This window comes from Mus caroli, unplaced genomic scaffold (genome assembly GCF_978045245.1).
Source record: "Mus caroli unplaced genomic scaffold, Mus_caroli_1 scaffold_4, whole genome shotgun sequence".
NCBI lineage: Eukaryota > Metazoa > Chordata > Mammalia > Rodentia > Muridae > Mus > Mus caroli.
In genome coordinates this window covers 36,972,761-36,983,370 of record NW_028227259.1, presented here as the reverse complement: position 1 = coordinate 36,983,370, position 10,610 = coordinate 36,972,761, and the positions used below count along the sequence as shown (strand labels likewise).

The window sequence follows — 10,610 nt, the reverse complement described above, 5'->3', positions numbered from 1 at the left end:
AATGATGGGATCAGGAAGGAAACCTAAAGCTGGGCAGTGGTGGCGCACGCCTTTAATCCCAGCACTTGGGAGGCAGAGGCAGGCGGATTTCTGAGTTCGAGGCCAGCCTGGGCTACAGAGCGAGTTCCAGGACAGCCAGGGATACACAGAGAAACCCTGTCTCGAAAAAACAAAAAAAAAAAAAAAAAAAAAAGGAAGTTTTAAGACACAGAAGAAATAAATTAAGGAATACACTTAATGGTAGAAAAAGACCCCCATACTCAGGATCAGAAGAATACTGTGAAAAATGGCCACCCTACTTAAAGGTCCAGAAATATACAAGGAGGCACAATCAATCAGATAGTCAAAACAGTCCTGAGTAAAAACAACACTGCAGAAGGTAACATCACACATGGCTGCCAATTATACTAGAGCAACATTAATAAAAACAACACAATACTGACACACACAGAGATCAATGGGACAGAATTGAGGACCAAGAGATAAGTCCATGCAACTTATGGGCCAAAAGTGGGCCCAAAAAGTTAACCTGAACTCTTACAAAGATAGCAGAAATATTCATTGGCGAAAAGAAAACATCTTTATAATGGTGCCAGGAAAACTGAAAAATGACATTAGATCCTTCTCTCTCACAATGCACAAAACTCAACTCAAAGTGGATCAAAACCTCAATATAAGACCTGATACCCTGAAAGTTCTAGAGGAAAAAGTAGAGTACATATTTCAACTAATGGGCACATGTGAAAGGACTTTTCGGAATAAGGCTGATCACACAGGAAATAGAGCGACAACTAAAGAAACTGAAGTAAGTAGATGGCCTACATAGTTGGAAAAAATCCTTGCCAGCTATTCATCTCACAGGACTAGTGTGTAGAATACATGAAGAACTAAAACAGCTCAACATGCCAAGTGGTGGTGGCACACACTTTTAATCCCACTTGGGAGGCAAAGGCAGCTGGATCCGAGTTCAAGACTAGTCTGGTCTAGAAAGTAAGTTCCAGGACAGGAAGAACTACATAGGGAGACAATGTCTGAAAAATAAATGAATAAATAATATAAAAAGAAAACCAATGAAAACCTGTTCTGTGGAACTGAGCCACTTCTATCAACTTTGGATTATCTTTAGGTGATGTTGCTCTGATTTAGTTCTTAGCTTGTATGCATGAAGTCTTGGCTTCTATTCCCAGTGCACATGTATGCATACATATGTTGTAGGCAGCCGACACCTAAAAGATGGCGCCGGTTTCCAGTACACCATGGCCATAAACACCACCACTGCGCAGGCCTAGCACGAATCTGGCGCCAACCCCTCCCGAGCGGGTGCATGCTAATGAAGTGTCGACAGGCCGACCAATCCCAGGACACATAGCCCTCCCCAGTGCTGGGGTGTATATAAGCAGTCCCTTAGCAGCATCAAGGTGTTCCTGCAATAAAGCTGTTGAGAAGAATCCAACCGTGTTGTCTTCCTTGCCGGACGAGGTGGGTGCGACAATATGTGAACCTTTTTTGACTACCATTTTCTCTCATGCATCCTTTTTTTCCCCTCGAGAAAGGTTTGGCTTTTTTTTTTTTTTTTTTTTTTTTTAAATAGCCCTGGAATCTACCTCTTGAGTGCTGGGATTTAAGGTGTGCACTACCATTGGCCCACATGCCATAAATTCACCGATTTCTTTTGTGTACAGTTTTCAGTCTCATGTTTTTCTTTTGAAGTATTATTTGACATTTCATTTTTAATCCTTTTCTTTTTTTTTTTTTAAAGATTTATTTATTGTATGTAAGTACACTGTAGCTGTCTTCAGGCACTCCAGAAGAGGGAGTCAGATCTCATTACAGATGGTTGTGAGCCACCATGTGGTTGCTGGGATTTGAACACTGGACCTTCGGAAGAGCAGTCGGGTGCTCTTACCCACTGAGCCATCTCACCAGCCTTTAATCCTTTTCTTTTTCACAATGCTTTGATTGTATGCCTTTGGTCATTATGTATGTATGCATTTAGATTTTATAACTCACTCTCCCACCCACTTTGACCCACTTCTTTGTATGAAGCCCTGGCTATCTTGGAACTTACTATGTAGACTGGTCTTGAACTCACAGAAACCCACCTGTTTCTGTCTCCAGAGCGCTGGGATGAAAGGTGTGTGGCACTTTGCCTGACATCTTAAGCTTCTTGCCTGTAAACCCTTTTTGGATTTTTTAGATTGAAATTTCTCCTAAAGCTCCGTATTTCTTGCTTTTAGTATAGACTTAGGAAATCTGTCTGGGTGCCAACACTGAATTTTACTTAAGAAGTGTTTGGGGAAGAAGTAAGGTTAGCTTGATCCTTCTAACGGGTTTTTAGTTTCAAGACTTATTCTGCCAGGACTATCCTTCTGTTGGCTGGTGCTCTTTTAAGGACTTATTGATACCCCGAGTGTAGGGGCAAAAGGCAAAAACAAAAGCAAAATTCTTATACTTTAACAACCAGGTCACACTTGAAATTTTCATCTGTAATAGCCATGGTGCCTTGACTAGTCTCTAAGAGCAAAGCATACTTTTAAATCTAACAGAGGTAGCAGAACTCTGTAAAGATGGAGGCCAGCCTGGTTTACAGAGCTAGTTCCGGGACAGCCAGGGCTACATAGAGAAATTCTGTCTTGAAAAACCAAAACCAAAACAACAATGGCCAGTGCCAGAAAGCAACTTGTATTTACTATTCAAGTAGCCAAAGTAAAGGGATGATTTGCTGTGCACCCAAACATGGGCACCGGACAAACAATCCTGACAAGCCAACAACTCCCCTGCTTGACTGCACTGACTTGCTCCTAGTGGCTTGACTGAGAACTTGTTTACTGCGTCCTAATTGTACATATTTTTGTTTGTCCATACCTTACTAATATTTTACTACTTGTCATCAGTCTTCCATACACCATTACACATGAGACATCTCATAGTAGTGTCTTCCTACTCAGCCTACAAGAAATGCTGAGAAAGCCTTGCTGGTGACCCAGTGCCTGGGCTCATGAAACATGACAGCTGAAGGCTTTGGTGGCTCTTAGCTTGTCTCATCTCTAGAAAGCTCTCCCCACGTCCCCAGCCATGGATTCCAAGTTGGCTTTGTACAGTACTAAGATCTGGAAACTGCCTTCAGGCAGAAACTATACCAAGAGCTCACCAGGTTTCCTTGTGTTCTAACATGTGCTGCCGATATGAAATCAGGATGGCAGGATTCTCTGCAAGCTGGTCCCCTCTTGGGGCCCTGTTCAGTGTATATATGAGCATGTATAGTCAAGTAGCCAAAATTCTCATTCATCTCTGAACTAATACCACTTTTACCATGGAGGTGGATCCAGAATAATGCTAGTCTGGAACTGCACTGACACTAAGGCATTTTCAGTTAACATCTGGGAACAACTTACAAAGCTTCATGTTGAAAACAGACAAATTTTATGCATGATTACTTCTGCTTCTCATTGTCACAAATATACTGCCAGGCATGTTGTCAAAACATGGTGGCAACCCAAGAGCTATTCAACCCAGGGGACAGGAATGTATTCAATCTTAAAACAAGCAAAAGAACAATAAAAACCCTTGTAGGCTGATAGAGTAGCCGTTGCTACTAACTTTACTGCACCCCGCCCTTGTTGGAAAAAGAAATAAAACCTTTTAGAAAACAAAATTTGCTGTTCTGTTTTGTGGAGGAACCAGAGGACTTGTTGCTATGTGGATTTGGGGTCCGTCATGTGCTTGCCAGAGAATCCCTTAGAGAGCAGGAAACTTCCAAAAACTACTTAAACTAAAAGACCTCAAGTCAACAGTCATCCTGCTAGTCAGAGATGCATTCAGAGCACAGCACCTCAAGCCATGAAGTACAGATGATGATACTCGCTATCCAAATATAAGCCTTGCTCACACCTGCTCATCAGTTACAAAAAGGAGGATGGATTTAATGGTATCAGAAGCGATCCCTGCTGGTCACTTGTTTTGGTGCTTGACTCTTCAGTGGTTTGAGGAATAACTCTCCAATAGGTCCATGTTTAAATACTTACTTGGTCCCCAGCTGGTGGAACTCTCCCTGGAGGGTTAGGAGGCATGGCCTTTTAGATAGGTATCACAGGGTGGGGTGAGGTGGGGGGTTGGGTGGGCTTTGAGGTTTTAAAAGACTAGCACCATTCCTAGTGTCTTTTTGACTCTAGTGCCATCCCCTACCTACCACTACTATGCTCCCCGCCATGGTAGTCATAGACTCTAACCCTCTGAAACCATGAGCCCCAAATTAAACAAGTTTTTCTGTAAGTTTGCCATGGTCATGGTGTCTTATCAAATAATAGAAAAGTAACTAAGACAGTATATAAAGTTCAATGAAAAAAACTTTCCAGTTAATGCTTCTTTCCAGCTGTTCCCTTACTTCATTTCAGGCTCATATTGCGTAATGGAAATAGTCAAACACGAAGCTTCCCTGGAGTCTGCCCACAGTCTCCCTCCGCCAATCATCACTTTGGGCTTTGGTTCCCCACCTAGAAGCAGAACGAACACTCTGCTAAACTGCAAAAATCCTGGCAGCCTCTACAGCCGTGGAAAGAGTTGCCCTCAGAACTCCCTCACCACCTACTCTCCCCTCTCCATCGACTGGGTCCAGAGGCTTCTACTGGCTTCTGTTTTTGTTGTTGTTCCTCAAACCGGCAAGTTATGCACCCTTGATGACAAGAGCCAAAGCAACTTGAGGTTTCTAGGGGAACAGAAAGCTCATTCCTGGCAGTGAACAGCATACGACGAACTGGCCTGAACACACCCTAAGTACTCAAGAGCTGGGGGTTGAGTTCTCAGTGGCTCTGGGCCCCAATATGGTATTGCTGTTGGGGCACCCAGGCGTTCCCTTTGCCATTATAGTGTCAACAGTTCCTGCTGATGCTACAGCTGGAGATTCTGGATTCCTCTTGGCAGGTGGCTTGGCTCCAGAAGTAGAGGCCCAGAAAGGCAGTATGTGGGAGGCAAGCCCAATACTGGGCCTCTCTAACCATTTCTGCAACCAGGAAATAACATCAGCATCCCTGGGAATAGAACTAGAATCTCTGCCCTTTCAAGAACACTGTTTATGCAAGGTCACATCCCGGCTTGCTTTTCTTTGTTCCACTCTCCCAGGAACACAGGGATGGGCTGCTTTGTCACCTGGAAAAGAAAAGAAGGCAACCTGTTCTGTACCTCCTCTGGGTACTGATTCACACTTCCGTTCTCTGGTGAAGAGTCTTCAGAAGGCTAGGACTGTCCCCTGCCTTCCACAATGACTCTACTAGCTTGTCATTGTCAGCCTTGGCCTGATGATCTTCCTACTCAGAACTTAGTCATCTTCTAGGTGTTGGATGCCTCAATGTTGAAAAATATGAGCCATGTAGCTGAAATTACATGAACCCAGAGGCAACTGTGTAAGCTTTTTGTTAGCTCCTGAAGGGGCAAAGATGGTACTAACCAAGCCACTACTCTTTCACTTTTCAATACCATTTACTTTGTTCCTAATTTAAACCCAATTAAGCATTCTACTACAGATCACAACCCCCCTCTTCCCCAAATGTGGATAGGTACCTGCATACAAGGTTGTAAATAACCCTCTGCTGTGTTACAAAGCCTTAGTCTCTATTCCATGTCCTAGTGAGCTGGGTATAACCCACAACCTCATCTTGCAACTTCCTGGTACTTCTTGGCATGAACACATGCCCCTAATCATTTGTTTAGTTGTTGTGCCTTGCTCATTACCTGTACCAGCGTGGTGTTCAGAAGACAACTGAAGGAACCAGAAATCTGGAGACCTCGGAACACCTTTGGGGTTGGTGGCCGTGGCTCCCTGGGAACAAATATCACCCATTTGATACCTCCCACCACACCCATCATCCCCAGCAGAAAGCAACCAGACTGGGTCTCCTGCTGTACTAATGTATTCCATCTTTCAAAAAGAAAGACATGATTTTAATATTACTTAACAATATGTTAAAAAAGTAGCCAGGCAGGCCTCCGTGTTAATACGGTTGTACGCTCTAGAACAGACTTGATGGTGTGAGTACTGGGTGGGTTTCTTGTTTTTAACGTTCTCATTCTGCAAGGGGTCTTACACAAGCTGGCTACAAGTCAGGGGGTCAAACACAAACAGCGCAACGTGTACACTCAGAAACAGTAGATTGTGAAAGAGGACAAAGGAGGCCTGCCCGCCCAGCCCGCGTTGGGTGGGACACAGGGCACATGGGAGCTGAGGGATGACTGACACCCTGGCGGGGACAGATGACAGGACAGGTCGAGATGCAGAGGTGACAGAGCCACGTGGATGATGCAAACTCGTCTCTGGCCACGGCCCAGGCCTCTGAGGCCGTGGTGGTGGAGGAATTGGCGGGAACTACTGTTCCATTCCGACAGCACAGAGCTACAATCAAAGAAGTCTCACTCACAGACTACACGCACACAAGCTAACAACGCAGGTCGAGCAGCAAGTTCTCGGTCTCGGGGTATCAGGCCACAGCATCCCGCCCTACACACCCTGGGTGGGTACTGAAGCTTAGGGGAGCCAGTGAGGGGCTTGGCTCTTGAGTGGCGCAGCCCAGCTGCCTCCCACACATCCCTCTCCAGGCAGTCCTCATTCAGTGGGCAGCAAAGGTGGCTTTCTTCAAGCTAAAGTTGGACCAGTTGATGGATAGTCTTTGTCGGTTCTGTCTTGCAGAGTCCAAGCAGAATCTGCCAAAACAAAAAGGCAAATTGTCTCAGGACAGAGTCTTTACCCAGACTGGCAACCACCAAGCCAACCTATGATTCTTGCTAGCAATTCACTATGGAGGCTCAGTGAGGTTTGAGCTCAAAAGTCTCCATGCTTGGAAGAGTGGTCCCACCTTCAGGATTCTGGCCAAGTTAAGTGGCTTGTGTATCTTCTGGTGTTGTCGTTTGATACTGTGATTAGGAGACAGCCAGGAAAGTATAAGAAAAGCAGCATTTAGTGTAGGAGAGGGAGAGTTAACCAAATATCACTGAAGGGTTCAAGGAAACCTCATGCGTCTACCTGAGAACAGCTGACATCAGTCACTATTATGCCTGAAAAAAGGGCTTGAGTCCTGCTATTTCCCTATGCCAGAAGCTCCTTGAGACTGATATAGATTCTGATGTGCTGCCCTCTAAGCCACGAGACGTAGCCTGCTGCCCAGCAGGAGGAACTGTTGGGCAGCTTCAGGCCAGAGATCACCATACAGGAGACAGGACTCCAGGACAGTCCTGCAGCGGGTCTTCTGTGATACATACCTCACAACTGTGGTCAACTGCATGAGCTCACTCAAAACAATAAATGTGTTCAGGGTAAGACGCTACCAGCTGGCTCAGCCTCCACAGCACTATGAGTCTCATGAAGGAAGGCACACTGTGGTCAATGTGGCGAGGTATGTAGGAGAGCCACAAGGGTCACAAGTAGATAGCTACTTGACTAGGACCTTATGTCACAGGAGCTGCTAGGAAGAACATGTGCTAAGCTTAAGGATATGGTTGCCATGAACCAGGCAAAACTTCTGTAATTGACCAGAAAGTGCTACAAGTTTGGTAGATCCTATAGTCTGTAGCAATCTCTTACCCTGCCTCAATGACACACAAGCAACCACAACCATACAGACTCAAGCTGATGTCTCTGATATTCATGTGAAACAACATTTAGAGAGTAAAATACAGTTTGTATAATTTTTGTGTGTCTGAAAATATCTGTTCCCTGGGGCTGGTCAAATGGCTCAGCAGTTAAGAGCACTGACTGCTTTTCCGAAGGTCCTGAGTTCAAATCCCAGCAACCATGTGGTGGCTCATAACCATGCATAATGAGATCTGATGCCCTCTTCTGGTTTGTCTGGAGACAGCTACAGTGTACTTACATAAGTAAATCTTTGGGCCAGAGCAAGCGGGACCAAAGTGAGCAGGGGGCTGGAGCCAGCAGAGGTCCTGAGATCAATTCCCAGCAACCACATGATGGCTCACAACAGTACAGCTACAGTGTATTTCATATACATAAAATAAATAAATCCTAAAAAAAAAATCTGTTCCCCAACTCCTTCAGTATATACATTCTCTTAGCTCAGGAGGAGTCACACAGGAACAAGGCAGGCTGCTTCTGACCCATAGCCTGCAGCAAGTAAATGGCACCAAGGGTGACAGCTAAGTGGAGGTTCTGGACTGTTGGACTCACTCAAAAAGTAAGAACTTACTATGGTGAGAAACGTTACAAGACTCTGCCCTCCTTTCCATCTGTTCTCTACACAATGTCCTCTGTACATGAAGGCCTTCAGGCTTCAACTACCTGCCAACTCTGTGCTCTGAGCCACAAACACTGTAGGCTAAATAGCTTCTGAAAAAGATGACCCTTTGGGGATGGAGAGATGGCCTGGTGGTTAAGAATGAACAACAGAGGACCCATAGTTGGTTCTCAATACCCATTTTGGGTAGCTCACAGCTTCTTGTAACTCCAAGGCATCTGATACTCTCTTCTATCTTCTGTGGGCATAAGTGTATGTGTGCACACACACACACACACACACACACACAATTTAAATAAACACAACCAGTGCTCTTAACAACTGAGTCATCTCTCCAGCCCCCAGAGTATTTTCTTTTGTTTAAAGACTCCTGTATAATTTCTCACTTTTAACATTCCAGCTCTCAACTGGGGAGCAGAAATTATAATGAAACCTAAAGTGATTTTCCTGTGGTCTGAATAAACTGTGGCCCAATCATTCAATCAGGTGCCCGTCACTGCTCAGCTAGGTACTGTCCATTTTGTGGCCTCTGTCTAGATGGAGAAAGAACAAGTGTCTGCCAGGGAAGGGCTGTGCCATCTCCGCTCTAAAATCAAAATTCCTTTCTTTTGGAGCTAACCTTCTAAACCTCTAATACTTCTTGTCCAACTGTCTCTCACATATGTAGGCTACATCCCAGTCCCCTCTCTCTACAAAGCAGTAAGAAATGCCTAAGGCCAATCATTCAGGCTCAAGCTCAATCCTTTGCAAAAGGCAAAGCTTGCCAGAGACTCAAGAACGTAAAATACAAGTTGGGCGTGGTGGCACATGCCTTTGAGGCAGAGGCAGGCGGATTTCTGAGTTCAAGGCCAGCCTGGTCTACAAAGTGAGTTCCAGGACAGCCAGGGCTACGCAGAGAAACCCTGTCTTAAAAAACCAAACCAAACAAACAAAACAAAAAACAAAAACAAAAAAACCCCACAAACCCCATTAAATACAAGCTGCTCCCCAAAAGCCTCCTAGGCCCTGCAAGTGGCCAGCCTCATCCACATCTAAGATCTAGAGCCATTAGGTTTGTCATCGCTGGACTGCATGCGCTGCCCACATGTATACAGTGTAACAGGATGCAGAAGCCTCAGTGAATGTCCCAACGTAGCTCTTGCTGTCCTGGCACTTGAATAAGACCTCAATACTCAGCAGTAGTCTGGATGTACTGTTTGAGCATCTGCACACTGAATCATACTGAGTACATATCTTTTACCTTATTGTTTCTTCTACTTGAAGAAACAATATGCTTGAGTTTCCTCTATAAGGCAAGTCTGTTCAGTTGACTGTCAAGCCTTACAGTAGATGTGCAAATAGCATTACTAAAGCAGTATCAGTTACCAGGCTCTTAAGTATTTTGAGATGTGATCTAGCTTTGTTGAGTAGACTCAAGTGAGGACCCTACTGCAGCCTCCTGAGTAAAAGAACTAGAGGTGTGTACCTCTGCACCCAGATTATGGCTCAAATAAGAAAACTTTCCCAGCTCTCTACTCCTCCCTGTTCCAGAGACAGCCGCGTCTTCTTGTGCAGTGCCAGCCTTGTCCTGTAGACGAAATGGTGAAGGTTGAAATGGTGAATGGATTTGGCCGTATTGGCTGCCTCATTACCAGGGCTGCCGTCTGCTCTCCACTTGGCAAAGTGGAGACTGCTGCCATCAACGACCCCTTCATTGACCTCAACTTCATGGTCTATATGTTCCAGTATGACTCCACTCATAGCAAATTCAAAAGCACAGTCAAGGCTGGGAATGCGAAGCTTATCAATGGGAAGCCCATCACCATCTTCCAGGAGTGAGATCCCGCTAATATCAAATGGGGTGAGGCTGGTGCTGAGTGTGTCGTGGAGTCTCCTGGTGTCTTCACCACCATGGAGAAGGCCGGGGACCACTTGAATGGTGGAGCCGAAAGGGTCATTATCTCTGCTCCTTCTGCAGATGCCCCCATGTTTGTGATGGGTGTGAACCATGAGAAATATGACAACTCACTCAAGATTGTCAGCAATGCACCCTGTATCAACTGCTTAGACCCCCTGGCCAAGGTAATCCACGACAACTTTGGCATTGTGGAAGGGCTCATGACCACTGTCCATGCCATCACTGCCACTCAGAAGACTGTGGATGGCTCCTCTGGAAAGCTGTGGCATGATGGCCATTGGGGCAGCCTAGAATATCATCCCTTCATCCACTGGTGCTGCCAAGGCTGTTGGCAAGGTCATTTCAGAGCTGAATGAGAAGCTTACTAGCATGGCCTTCCGTGTTCCTACCCCCAATGTGTCCCTCGTGGATCTGATATGCTGCCTAGAGAAACCTGCCAAGTGTGATGACATCAAGAAGGTGGTAAAGCAGGCATC

At 45.4% G+C, this 10,610-nt stretch overlaps 1 protein-coding gene across 6 annotated transcripts in view; it reads right to left on the bottom strand.

Annotated features, from left to right (window-relative positions):
* Positions 1–5,890: 5,890 nt before the first annotated feature.
* Fam193a (family with sequence similarity 193 member A) overlaps positions 5,891–10,610 on the bottom strand; it is a 124,973-nt gene continuing 120,253 nt past the window's right edge. For all 6 annotated transcript variants that reach the window (XM_085836622.1, XM_085836619.1, XM_085836620.1 and 3 more), the window contains one exon: positions 5,891–6,693. In XM_085836622.1, coding sequence (XP_085692748.1) covers positions 6,600–6,693 — 94 coding nt within the window. In that variant the 3' untranslated portion in view covers positions 5,891–6,599. The remainder of the gene's footprint in view (positions 6,694–10,610) is intronic.